We start from the raw sequence: 14,914 nt of genomic DNA, 5'->3' as shown, positions 1-14,914 counted from the left end.
CATACTCTACTGCTTCTACTGTTACGCCTCATCTTGCAATCCAAGCTGAAAAATGCTACTTTGATACAAGAGGATCTAATAGCGGAGGAGGCAGGTCTGGATCCGAAATTATTCCACCAAAGGTTGCGGTTTCCAGCAGCATGTTAGCAGTCAGAACAGTAATTCCTCGCGGTCAACATGTTAAATATGTGAAAAGTATGGACATAGTGCTTTCAAATGCTACAATCGCTAAAATGAAGCTTTTGTTCAGCCAGAGTTACCTACTGTTTTAGCTGCAATGAGGGTGTGTGAGGGAGACCAACACACTGAAAATGAGCTCCACTTCTCACATTACTAGCTCTATTACAACTCTGAAACATGCACAATCTTATCAATGCCACGATTCTGTAATGGTTGGTAATGGTGAGTTCTTGCATTTTATTCACATTGGTTCTGTTCCACTTTAGCCGTTGGCAGTTAAATATCTTCTTCTTAATGATGTGCTTGTATGCCCGAATGTTACTCAGTCTACTATTCTACATAGCTCTGGGACAAAAATCCGAACCAAAATAATCGAACCGAGCCGAACCAAAATTTTAGGTGTTCGGTTTGGGTTTGGTTATTTGGAATAAACCGATCAGCAGCTTATAAAATTAAAATCGGTTCTTGGTTATTTTTGTTTGGTTGACCGAAATAACTAAACACCCAGGACTAATTCTACAAGATAACTTTCTACTAGTGATAAAGTTTGGCACAAGCGTTTGGGGCATCCGAGTGGAGAGGTTCTATAACACTTGTCTACTACTCAAAAGATATCAATAAACAAACGCACCAACAAGCCTTGTGAAGCATGCATGCTTGGAAAGAGTGCTCAGCTTCCCTTCTATTCTTCTAGTTTTTTAGCTAGTAAACCCCTTGAGATATTATGTTATCTTTGTTACTTGCGTTATTGTTGGTTTTACCCTTCGACGAATAAATCTGAGTTCTATTCAATTTTCTTGTTGTTCTAAAGTCTTGTTAAGAATCAGTTCAATCATAAAATCAAGATGTTTTAGTGTGTTGGGGGTTGTGAATTTGTTAGTATACGATTTGTTTATCACCTTGCAAATTGTGTAATCAAGCAACTAACTTTCTGTCCTCATAAACCACAACAGAATGGATTGGCAGAAAAAAAAAGCACAGACACAATTAACTGAATTGGGGCTTAGCATCATGTTTCAGAGGAAAATACCACAACATTTTGAGTTGAAGCTTTCTTAGTAATCTTCTTACTACATATGTTCATCTATCCTTCAAGAGCCCTCATGAAGTATTGTTTGAGCAAAAGCCGGATTATTCAGCTTTAAGAGTCTTTGGTAGTGTCTCTTATCCTACTTTTTGTGTTTATGGCGCCAGCAAGTTTGATCCTAGGTCATTGAAGTGTATTTTTGTTGGGCATAATGATAAGTACAATGGGTATTGGTGTATTTATCCTCCTACATGTCGTGTTTAATTACATCAGCATGCATGTCTTTTTTGATGAGAATGTCTATCCTTTTGCCACTGACTACTCTAATATTTTTCCTGCAATGACAACACCACTTCTTTTTGCTTGTAGTCCATATGACTCCAAGTACCACTACTGCAGAAGTAGTCTCTTCACAGGAAGAACTTGTGTCTCCAGTCACTGTTGTTTCAGAAAACTAACATTCTCCAATTATTGAACCTACAGTATTGGATCCTACTCCAGATATTGACGAATCTGCAACAATAGAGTCTGATGCTTAAGCTCAAACTGTTACTCCACTCTTTATAGAAGCTGGCTTTCATCCATTGGAGGCTCATATTGTTAATGATCACACTATGGTCACAAGAGAAGATGATGGAGTACGGAAGCCTAGTCCAAAACATGCTTTTACTCTAACGCATACTACCATAAAGAGCCCAAAACAGTAGCTTTTACATTGAAACATCCTTGTTGGACAGCTACTATGAGAGATGAAGTTAACTCATTTGTCGAAACTAGAACTTTTTCTCTAGTTCCATATCAGCCAGATATAAATGTTCTTGGCTGCAGGTGGGTTTTTGAAACAAAGATTATGGCTGACAAAAGTTTGATAAATTAAAGGCTCGTTCGGTTGCAAAAGATTATGATCAGGAAGAAGGATTTGACTTTCTTGAAATATATAGTCCTATTGTCAGAAGTGCGACAATGCATCTTGTTCTCCATGCTGCAACGGTCAACAAGTGGGCAATCAAGCAACTTGATGATAAAAATGCATTTCTCTATCGATACTTAGAAGAATCAGTCTACTGAATCAACCTCCTGATTTTTTGATACAGTCAATCCTTCTGATGTTTGGAAACTTCACAAAGCAGTGTATGGTTTGAAGCAGCCACCTCGGGCTTGGTTTAACAAATTCAGCACCTTTTTTCTGAAGTTTGGTTTTGAGTGCATCCTTAAAGATATGTCTCTCTTTTTTTATTACAATAATAATGATCTCATCATTTTGTTGCTCTATATTGATGATATAGCTTTAACTGGAAACAAACCTGGATTGATTGACAAGCTGCTTCAATCTTTGCATCAAGAGTTTTGTATGAATAATATTGGGAAACTAAGTTATTTTCTTGGTATACAAGCTCATTATCATTCTGCAGGTCTGTTTCTCAATCAACACAAGTATGTAGAAGATCATCTTGTTGCTACAGGCAGGATCTCATTGTTCTGTTGTGCCTGCGCCTACACCATTACCTCAAGAACTTCAAAAAGTGAAAGGTTAAGAAGAAAAATTTGACCAGCCAACATTCTTTAGAAGCCTGGCAGGAAAACTGCAATATCTTACCCTCACACGACCAGATAAATACTTTGCAGCCCATTTGGTGTGCCAAAAGATGCATTATCCCTCCGTAGTTGAATTCAGTCTGCTGAAATGAATCTTTAGATACATCAAAGGTACCATTGATTATGGCATTTCTTTCTCAAACAACTCTGACTCCACATTACGCGCCTACAGTGATAGTGATTGGGTTGGCTATCAGACTACCAGCCGCTCAACTGGTGGTTTTGTACCTTTGTGGGTACCCATCTCATTTCTTGGTCTTCAAAATGTTAATCTTCAGTCTCTCATAGTTCAACGGAAGCTGAGTATCGATGTCTTTCTAACACTATAGCTGAAATAACTTGGTTGAAAGTCGTTCTTGAGAATGTTGGTATGCCTCTCATACACACACACCAGAGCTGTACTGTGATAACCTCTCAGCGCTCTATCTTTCCGCAAATCCTACTCTACATAAAAAACCAAACATTTCAAGACACTATCACTATATGTTCAAAAACAAGTTGCACATGGTACTTTCGTTGTTTACCATATTTCAGCAGTCCATCAATTGGCTGACATTTTCACATTTTTGCTAATCTATGCCTTCAAAGATTTGAGGTTCAACTTGGTTCACCTACCACACTAAGTTTGTAGGGGGATGTAGAGGACATCACTCCAAAGTCCACATGAGTTTTTGTCCAACAAGAAACAATGGACCTTAACAATCAAACAAATTCCACTGCAGCTTCAAACATTACAGCTGCCTTAGTCTCCAACGGTAACATAGCAGCCTCTTTCACACCATGTGCAATAATCCATACAATCAAACCAGCATTTACAGCTCCCACTATGCTCCAAGTGAAGACCATATATGATGCTCTTACATCTCCAATTCTCTGCAGATGATGACACATGTCAGGAATCAATCTAACAGATTTGATGCTCTTAGATCTCTAATTCTCTACAGATGATGACACAAGTCAGAAATCAATCCAAACAATAAATCCTTAGTCTTTACTATATATAGACGATGTGATATAATGAGTGAAGATAAGAATGAAGTTATCCTTTTGTGTCTAAGAAAATCCTACACTTTCAGTGTTTAACCAAATAGTTAAGAATTAAATAAAAGGATGCTTATTTCTAAGAAATCAACATGTAGATAGTTTAACACAACACCAAGAATGAACACATATAATGCTTTAAAAGTGGCAAAAGTATGAATATTGATCATATGCATATTTGTAGAAATTCATAAAGTAAGAACTATTATTGTAAAGATTCAGATAAACATTTGATGACTATTATAAAAATATCCTTTCCAATCGATAATTGTCAAAAAATATCCTGTCTAAGAGAGCATAATTCAAAAAAGTTTTGTAATTGTCTTCTTAGATTTTAATTTCCACAAGTTGTGTTGAAAAAAGATTTAGCATATTTTAGAAAATGATCATGAACAATGTATCTTATTCGCTAATTGAAACCACATGTATTCTATTCAAGATACCATTGACTAAGACTTTTGTAAAGAAGGTTTTTTTTTTTAAGTAAAAAAGTTTTTTTTTTTGTGAAAGTAAAATTTTTTTTTGTTTAATCAAAACAATGTATAATCAATATAAGATAGAGAGGGTAAAACAAGTACTTGTAGACAGTAGTAATAAAAACACTCTCGCGAGAGACGAGAGCATTGGAGTCGATAAATTATGAGAGTAACCACTGGAGGATCCTGAAGAGTAATTATTAATTAACATGGGGCACATATTATATACACCTGATAATTAATACCACATTAGTATTTTATGATAAACATGTAGAAAAAAGGTAAGAAAACAAACAAATGGGGGCATCAAACACAACACATGCACCTTTATCGACGAGTCTATATTGCCAAATGATCCACTAGATAACAATTGTTAAGAATTACTAAATAATTTTATCAACAAGTTGATAGGATCCCCTTTCATGTCCCAACATAACAAATTCGCGTTCAGTGAGGATTTTTTAATTGGATTATTTTGCAAAGTGATTGATATTATCCCACGAGGCCTATAACTTCTTTTTTCTTTAGTTAGATGACTTCAAAACCTTTATGTCATTGTTGCTTCCTGGCATGTCATATCCATAGATCATAATCTGCAACTGCTTCAAGAATGATTGTGGGTGCTCCGCTACGACCTGCTAATTGTCCGGCCCAACCAGTTGGACAATTTTTCCACTTCCAGTGCATACAATCAAGACTACCCAGCATTACAGGAAATCTACGTTGTTAGCCGATGTAAAGAAGCCAAGTAACGTCCCCCTCTGTTGGTGACCTAAGATACCACTCCGAAAAAATAGCGATAATTTCTCGACAAAAGCGCTTCATGCATTCGATTGCTGTAGACTCTCCTATTTTGATGTATTCGTCTGTGGTATCAGCAGACATGCCATATGCCAAAATCCTAATAGCAGCTGTTAACTTTTGTAAAGTAGATAAGCCCAATCTTCCTGAAGCATCATGTCGTTGAATAAATTAGTTGTCATGTTATTTGACAACATCAACAATGTGAAGAAATAGCCTTTTTGACATTCAAAATCGACGATGGAACTCTCTTTCACCATAGACAGGATTGGTAGAGAAGTAATCGTTGTACAAATTGTGGTGAACATGTTCTCTGTAACGGTGTATAACCACATGTCCAGGAATAGAGCCTCGAAAATTACTTGATTGTTTTCTTGAGTGGTTTGGTGCTTAAGGCGGTTGTTCTTGAGAAAACAATTGGCAGCAATTTTTTCTTCTGTATCCATTGCTTCGATGTCATCCATAAAAAAATCATCAAACTCAGATGAGTCGGAAGATGAAGAATTTTGAGTAAAAGATGGACCTCCAATATTAAAATTCATTTTTTGTAAGTGAATATTTTGTAGTATTTTTTTAACGTCTATATGTGTGTGTTTTATAGATAAAATGTTACTATTGAATAAGATAAGTGAAACTAGGATTTTTATGTCTATCCTAGCAGGTTCAATTATGTACTTAAGGTGTCAATCCAAATGGGATAATGTTAATCACAAAAGATGCAATCAAGATAGAACAAGTTAAGCCAAGTCAGAAAAGAGGGTTTATCTATCAACCTAATGAAGTAGAATTGAAATGCAATAAACAAAACAACTTAAAGAAGTGCTAAGCATAATTAAACTACAAAACAAGTGCAATAAACAATACTAAGCAAGATAAACTAGGAAGCATAAGTAAACATAAACAAACTAGAACAGAATAGAGCGAAAACAACTAAACAAACTAGAGCCCGAGCTTGCACTCGGTCTAGCATGGTATGAACCAAGGTCGAGTGATGCAGAACAAAAGATTAAATGCAAAACTAAAAGCAGAAACTAAAGCAGACAATGAAAAGTAGTTAAATGCAAGAAACAGAAGTAAACAAGTAGCAAACAGATCCTAAGGATGGGAATAATTGGTTGGTATTAAAGTTAATATATCTAGGTTTCTTAACAAAACTCAATCAGCAAAGAGCTAATCGTTAGAAAATGATGTCATAAACTTGCTAATCCACTCTCATGACAATAACAATCAACTTTAGAAACATTCTAACCCAACTCTCATTGGTGAAACCATACTAAGCAGGCACTAAGATCCAGATTCATTAGTTGTCCAAAACACCTTAGACAACTAATATCTTAGACTAGGCACAATAATCTCTAGTATTAGTCTTATCGAGCATCTTAAACATCTTTTGGAAGATAAAACACCTAAGATCTATCCTTAACTTCTCAGAACAAAGATAGCATAGAGATCTTCTTTAGAATTCAAGCTTAAACAACCTAAACAAACCAATTTCTCTACCAACCTAACCCATCCTTAAGAATCTATCTCTACTCAGATCTAATACATAAGATTTAAGAACACAAACCCAGAAAATGTTGAAACAGACATAATTGAAACAAAATGATGAAATAAGCAACTTTGCATAAGAATTCAAATGAAAATATTTAAAGGATCAAAAGTTATTAAGATTACAAGTTTTGGTGGCTAGACCTAAAAAACGAGCTTGTTCTGTGGCTAGAGGTGAGAGGCCTATTTATAGGAAATGAGAGAAGCCCTAGTTATCTAGATGACACAAGAATAATTTGGCTGCAAGTGCTCGACCATGTGCTCGACCAGGGCTCCGTCGAGTGTATGGTCGAGTGGTTGGTCCATCAAGTAGTTACAGTCTTCGATCTGGGATAATATATGTTCAGTAAAATAGGGATAACTCTTCAAAGGCAACCCCGATTAGACGGAAACTACCGGCATTGGAAAGCTAACTCGATTTCCTAAAACTTTGATGAAGAACACTGAAGCTTAATTCCAACATAAGATCTTCATTCTAGTCGATCTTTGAGGGGCTCGTCTTGAATCCCGCCGAGTGTTTTTTCTTTGCAACAGTCGAGTGTGTCCTCGAGTCCATGGTCGAGTGATTGCTTTCCTCCTCTTTTGAGCCTTATTTCCTTGCTAGATGTCTCCTTGTGTTCACAACTTCTCCTTTGTGCTTCCAAAATACATAATTCACCTATTTATGCACACAAATATGCAAATGCTATGCAAATTTTATCATAATGCATAAACAAAAGCTATAATGCATAAAAGTGCTAAAACTAGCCAGTAAACAATGTAAAAGTGAGGATTAAAGTGTGCTAAAACATGGTAAAATATATGTACATCAATAAAAAAACTTTATTATTTCACTTGTTGTCGACCGTTAGATTGAAACTCTATTATTATCCATCCCTTCTTGTGTATAAATAATAGACTCTGCCTAACAAAAAACTCACACTCTAAAGAATTCTTTCTTTTCTAGACAAAAATATGGAAAAAAATAGAGGCTTATCATTCAGTCAACAAGAAGATGAGTTCTTATGTCGAGTGTATTTAGAAATTTCACAAGATCCAATAGTTAGCAATAACCAAGCTTTGCGGAAATTATGGGGAAAATAGAGAAAAGTTACATTGAAAAAAAAATAGAGAGTTGGGAGATTAGAAGCAGTAGATCTCTACAAGGTAGGATGGGTATTATTCTCTACGCTATTAGAAATTTGAAGAGTTGTGTGCACCAAGTAGAAAATATGCATCTAAGTGGGGCGTCCGAACAAGACATAGTTGTAACCCCCCCCCCACCCCGACCGCCAACCTTTCAGTGGGCCCCATATCAAATCCCAGTCCATGGGCCTAACTTCCTTAATAGGCCTCACGTCTTCTTACTAGGCCCGTGAGCCCACCTATATACGACGGTCAGTTTGCTACGTCCGGGAGGCTTTAAAGACTTATTACCGTCCCTACAAATCACCACATGATCTTTCCCTATGTTTTGTCCTCACACGTTCCGACAGTCACTTCCCGGAAGGTTACCCATCCTGAGACTACTCCAGCTCAAGCATGCTTAACTCCGGAGTTCTCTCAAGACCTTTGACCGAAAAGATAAGTGCACTTTGTTGACATAAGTGGCCAAATCAATTCTTTTAAACCTCTCTGCAAGTCTCTGAAACTGGGGTGTCATAATTCACCCCCACTAACAGATCGCAACGTCCTCGTTGCGCACCAAGACCGTCACCCCTGATGGTGTGACCCCAGTCGACTCCACACTCATCTGGTTTCGGCTCTGATACCACTTGTAACGCTCCGACCGCCAACCTCTCAGTGGGCCCCATGTCTAATCCTAGTCCATGGGCCCACCTTCATTAATGAGCCTCACATCCTTTCACTAGGCCCGTGAGCCCAACCATATCTGACGGTCGGTTTGCTACGTCCGGGAGGCTTTAAAGACTTGTTACTGTCCCTACAAATCACCACATGATCTTTCCCTGTGTTTTGTCTTCACTCGCACAGTTCGGATAGTCACTTCCCAGAAGATCACCCATCCTGAGACTACTCCAGCTCAAGCAAGCTTAACTCTGGAGTTCTCTCAGGACCTTTGACTGAAAAGATAAGTGCACTTTGTTGACATAGGTGGCCAAATCAATTCTTTTAAACCTCTCCGCAAGTCTCTGAAACCGGGGTGTCATAATAGTAAGTAAATACTCAACAAATGTATATATGATTTTTAAATATTCATCAAATGTTTGTTATTCTATATATGATAATTTTGTGTACGAATTCTATGCAGATGGATAAATCAAAACACTTATTGATACAAGATCCAAAACTTAACAAATGTTTTAAATTTGAACATGTGTGGGCCTTGATGATGGATATTCCAAAGTTTACCGACAATGTCCATATCAGTATTCTAGAAACTCCTACTGCCGAAAGCGATACGGTCGGATCTCCATTATCACAGACACCTGATTGTCTTCATTTTCAATCAACTTAAGCAGTGAAGATGGTGGATCAAATTCATCACAACGTCCTATTGGATCGAAGAAAGCAAAACTGAAGAGAAAAATGGCTGAAGGTAATAATTCATCCGCTTGTGGGAACTAAGGTTTTCACCTGAGTTCCAAAGTGAATTAAGTCTGGTTGTTTTACTGTTTATCACCGTTCTAGTTCCGAGCAAATAGAAAAGAAGAATTATATTTGTGAAATGAAAAAAGTGAATGTTCTTATTGCCAATCGAAAGTTTTTCCGTCCCCTTCTACATCCCCCTTTTCTCGTATTTATAGTCTAATTACAATTAAAATCAAATCAATCAACTCCATAAATCCCGTGGTCTCATTAATTTGATTTATTGCTTGATTTTCGAACCATCTTCGAACTCCGAGATGCTTTGCCCGACCGTTACTCTTTTACTTCGGTGTTCCGCATTTCAGCCGAGCAGCCGGTTTCATTTCGGCCCATCTCACTTGTCCGTCTTAGGCCCATTCTCAATATTTGTCCAAGGCCCAAGCCCATGATCCGAAGTGACGGATCACGGTACCAACACCGCTGACTCAATAGTTTCATCAAATGAAGAAAATTCTTACTTTCTTAAAAGACAATGCAACAACTAGGAGTAAAAATTATGAGTTGCAGCACTTACGTCTCAAAAATTAAGCTAGAAAACTAGCTCTTAAAGAACAAGAACAGGATGATAGGATATTACTAACAAATTTAGATTCTCTTGATGACAATACAAGTGAGTTTATGCAGTCTGAGAAAGCGAGAATCATACAGAAAGAATTCAAGAGCAGCAACAACAACCTTCATTTGCTCAAAATATTTATGGACAATATTTTTGTGATCTGGGAGGTTCATGATCTGATTTTCCTAATTACTAGTATTTTGGTACAACTTGTAATATATGTGTGTTTAAGTAATTTGTGTGTAGTTTGCTTTAATTTGTGTTAAGTTTGTTTAATGTATTTTTATTTTGTGGGAACCTTGTTTAATGTATATTTTTTTGTAACTTTGTTTTTAATATTATATTTCATTTTGTAGACTTTTTTAATATTATAAATTATTTTTTGTTTATTAAATTTATTTTAGTGTGCTTAAGTATATTCTTAATTAAATTTTATACAATTATTTATGAAAGACATAAATATAGGGACTAAACTGAAAATTTGAGGTTTCACAAGTTATCGAAAATTTGAGGTTTCAAACTGAAAATTTGAGGTAATAAAATATTATCGATAAATTGTTAGATTGTCAAAAACCTCAAAATTGAAGGTTTTAAGGATTTGTTGGGGATGCCTTAAGCATAGAGAAGTTATAAATTGTCTTAGTGGATGAGTATTATCTGGAATGACCTTCTAGTTATCGACAATATTTTTCTTTTGCAAAGATTTCATTCCGCGAAAACAGATTTATGCGCAGTACTCCATTTTTAGGTATCATCAACAGCAAAATCGAAAGCTCGATTCTCTCTAAAATATTCATTTTCAAATAATGTTCATGTTGTTCATAGTGTGCGTCACAGTGTGCGGCACGTACCTCACCTATAAACACTATATATTAAAAAAAATCAGTGTGCATGAATTTATGTATATTAAATAAAAGAAAAATCAAGAAAATTTTATGTTAATACAAATATTTGGCATACTCATATTAGAAATTGTTTGAAATTAATACTTAACGTGTTAAATATTAATATATTTACCTGAACTAAATATTCTAATAGAACACAAGAGTTTTGCAAATCTATAAATGAGGCCGTCAAACTTTTATAAGATTTGATTTGGCATTAAATATTATTATATTTATTCACGTAAAATATCAAATATCTATTCAAAAAATGTACTGTATTTTATAAACTAGTACAGTACATTTAATTTCATTCCAAGGTGGAATCAGAAAATTGCATTTAATTAATTTAATCTTCACATTGCCGTTTACCCTGAACAGATACACTTTTTGTTCCTCCAAGTCTCCCAACTATGCTTATATGACAATTAAAAAGGGAACATCATATAAGAAGAGTTTCACGTATCGACAAAAAAAAAAAGCTCTAGAATTTTGACAATTCCCCTTTTCTCCGGTCATGTTTTGTTAGCTAACAAATACACTCAGCTTTTAAAAATATGAGTCAAACATAGATGTAAACACATGACTAGAATTTCAAAGAATAGACAACAACAACAACAACAACAACAACAACACATCCTAATTCCAATTTGACATTTTCAGAATCAAAAACCTCTTTATGTACAACAAAATCTTTTAGAGGCAAGAAAAAAAACTCTCAATCACTCAAAACTCAAATTTTGTAAAACAAACATAAATTGAAGGTTGCCTTTTTTATGTAAAGACTGTAAACTAATTACAACAAACAGGACATCTAATAAGACCATTCTCATTACAATCAGGACATGTTTGAAACCCATACTCTCTTTCATCCTTTACACTTTCATCATCATCATCTTCTTCATCCTCATCGTCTTCATCTTCATATTCATAGTACACTTTGCAGCTCCCAGAACACGTCTCACACGGCACAAACCTTACATCTCCACAAGCCTCGCATTCTTGCCCATTAGCATTTTGGTTCTCTTCCACCCTCTCGCAGCCTCCAAGAAGCTTCTCCAGCTTCCCGTCCTCATTCAACTTTCGAATCTCCTCTGCTCCACCGAGATACTTCCTCCCCAAGAAAACTCTAGGCAATGTGATCCCAACGCCATTGTTGAACTTATCCTCTAGCAGCTCCTTCAACTCCTTCTTGAAACCCGAATGCATCGATACATCTCGCTCATCCACTCTAATCCCAAGACTTTTTAGTATAACCCGAACATCGCAGCTTTCCTCATATGTCTTCCTTATACCTCTAAGACTTGTGAAGTAAAGTATCACTTTCTCTTTAGCAGCCCATTCTCTTGTTTCATCCAAAGACTCCTCCTCCTTTTCATCAACAGAGAAATTGAAACTTGGATTCAATCTGAAATCGTGAACCGAAATGTGAAAGGGATGATCAGAAGGAAGTTCTTGAAGCGATTTCCTAAACGAAGAAATGATCTCAGGATCAAAATCTTCAAACCCTTGTGCTTCCTCCATTTGAAGCCAAAGCGTCTCACCGTTACCATTCGACTTAGCTCGTTCGCAATCACCATTACGTGAAACATTAAACGAAAAGCTCCTCACATGATTTGGTGATCGTAAAGGACTAAGATTGTCTTCAAGCCCATCCATCATTTCCCATGTATTAATCGTTTCAGGCTCCCCCGGAGGCGTCTCAATCGGTGTCTTCGGCACAACCTTTGGGATCTTCTCATTCATCATACTTGACCAAACCTTCGCCTCCATAAGCTTAGCCTGCATTTCCAAATTAAATTTCTCCTTGTCAGACTTCTCTCTGACCACATTTGGACCAAACCCATTTCCCGTTTTCGCAGATTCCTCGGAAACAAGCTTATCGCTCAAGTCTGCCAAGTGTTTGTGATTATGCCCAAAAGAAGAATCACATAGCTTGAGAGATCCAAGGCTAGACGAACTTAGAGCCACCATGTGACAGCTATCTTCAGAGTTTTGTGGTTGGTGGTGCACAGATTGGCTTCTCGGTACGTCTACCGGAGAATATCCTCGCTGGCAATGAACACAACGCTTACTACGATGCTTGGAACTCGCACAACCCATAACTGATCTCAAATCAAAAGCACAAAAAGGGGAAAAAAATTGGATTTGGAGACAAGGATTTTGTGAAATCGAGATGAGTTATGTCGAGATTTGTGAAAATAATAGCTGGAAACAAAAAGCAAAAAATATTTCGAGATGAATCTGAAATAAAAATTAAACCTTTTTTTTTTTTTTTTCTCTTATCTGGATTTTGAGATCAATCTCCAAAAACAGAGCCCAGAACAGAGACCAAAACAGAGGATTATGGATTCTAAGGGAGAAAAAGAAAAAAGAACGAGAAAGAGAATGATTTTAACAAAGAGAACACAAGGACATGTTGTTCATCATTATCATCATGATGATCATCGTCTGGTTTTACAAAGTCTCTCTCTCTCTTTTTAAAAAGTTCGAAGAAGGAAGGAGAATGTCAAAGTTTTAGAAAAGTTGAATAATTTTTCTCAGATTTATAAAGAGACTCTGTTTTTTTTTTTTTTTTTTCCTTTGAAGGTCACACAATTTGGTAATTTTTTTTAATTTGACTCCTTCTAGTCGTGTTTTAAGGGTACGTGAAGGCGCGTGATAACACGCTCCTTTTTCAGATAAAACTTTTTTGGATTGCTTAAATTAGGAATCATATCTACCAGTTTTTGATATGTCATTTTCTTTAATTTCAACTTTTTTTTCTTCTTAATTTCGTTTCTAAAATGAAAGAAATCATCAAAAATATATATATATTAAAAAATAGGGTACTGGATTTGATATTTAATTTTATCAATGATGCATTTGATTTTCTAGGAACTTTTTATTTATATCTACTAACTGTGTGATAGTTATTAATGGCCGGCTTAGTATTTCAAAAATTCATAAGAATTGCAGGTAAGGTTTAAGGATCACCACAAATTATTTTTATATCTTTTTGATATTTTAATTAATTAATATTATATATAAATATATATCTATGTATGGATATCCATGATAAGATAGAAATTAATCAAAAATTAAAATAAATAGCAAGAGAAATTTGTTTACTAATATATAGAGGCATATAAAATAATATACATAAATGGTTTTCTTATATATAGAAAAGTCTCCTTATATATAGTATTGATAAATTCTATTTAATCAATTATTTTCATTTTAAGATTATCACATTATTCAAGACTTTGGATATATATATAATAAATTACTAAGGTTAAAAACATTATCTATTAAAAAAATGTATTTAGTTACAGTAGACATATTTAATACGCATAATTAAATATACTTTAAGTAAATTTATGAGACTCGGGTATTCATTTTTTTTTGTATACACGTAAATATTTCTTTTTTTTTTCTTAAAAGAAATTTTGACCTATCACAAACTTAAATTACTTATCAAAATCGTAAAAAAAGTTTTGACTTATCAGAAATTGTGCTACCATTGGTTACTCGTAATTTGTTATAGGCAAAAAAGTTTATTAGCACATTTTGACACTAACATAAACTACTATTTTGCCTATAACAAATTGGAAGACTATATTAGGATTTTAAATAAAACAGATGCAAAATTTTGTGAAAGCAAAAACACGTGCAACAAGTCTAGGGACATCGAGAAATCTACGAGTAGCTACCAATGATTCCGGTAACTTATATACGCTCTTGCATTTTTTATCCCACTCAAAATCCTTGTTCCCCGCATAATAGTTGATAAAACGGTAAGCATCTATATAGAATTAGATATCAAACTGACTTGCTTTATTGACTCAATACATGATAAGCTCAATGTGCTAATATATCGGAATCTAAACCTTATCACACTAAGACGATAAGTACAACACAAATATATCGACACTATCCGTAATAATCTATCAGTTGATCAGTCAATGAAACGATTCAAAGTATATGATGCAACATGACAATCACTGTATATATCCTTCTTGTTTTTTGACGAAAGAAATTTGATTACAGTGACAATCTTTTTCAGATTGGCTTCAATCCCTGTCTCAGTAACTATGTATCCAAGGATCTATGTTGACGCGATGCCAAAAGTGTACTTACCTGGTTCAAATTTCATTTAGAACTACTCCTATATATTGAAACAACCCCTTATATGGTCAATATGATTCTTTACGAATAGAGATAAATTTGATAAGCATGTCCT

General features: G+C 35.3%; 3 protein-coding genes across 3 annotated transcripts; 1 reads left to right on the top strand and 2 right to left on the bottom strand.

The window, feature by feature from the left end:
* LOC109126626 lies at window positions 4,894–5,567 on the bottom strand. Its single transcript, XM_019230337.1, has 2 exons — window positions 5,479–5,567; window positions 4,894–4,957 (listed from the first exon to the last, which is right to left on the bottom strand). The coding sequence occupies exons 1-2, from the start codon at window positions 5,565–5,567 to the stop codon at window positions 4,894–4,896; spliced, it is 153 nt and encodes a 50-aa protein (XP_019085882.1).
* LOC109126380 lies at window positions 7,624–7,752 on the top strand. The gene has a single exon (XM_019229890.1). It carries the CDS (start codon window positions 7,624–7,626, stop codon window positions 7,750–7,752), a length of 129 nt encoding a protein of 42 aa, XP_019085435.1.
* On the bottom strand, window positions 11,315–13,266 carry LOC104710722 (uncharacterized protein At3g28850-like). Its single transcript, XM_010427363.1, has one exon. It carries the CDS (start codon window positions 12,793–12,795, stop codon window positions 11,485–11,487), a length of 1,311 nt encoding a protein of 436 aa, XP_010425665.1. The 5' UTR covers window positions 12,796–13,266; the 3' UTR covers window positions 11,315–11,484.

Source organism: Camelina sativa, chromosome 9, assembly GCF_000633955.1.
Source record: "Camelina sativa cultivar DH55 chromosome 9, Cs, whole genome shotgun sequence".
Classification (NCBI taxonomy): domain Eukaryota; kingdom Viridiplantae; phylum Streptophyta; class Magnoliopsida; order Brassicales; family Brassicaceae; genus Camelina; species Camelina sativa.
This window is presented reverse-complemented; position numbering and strand designations above follow the sequence as displayed.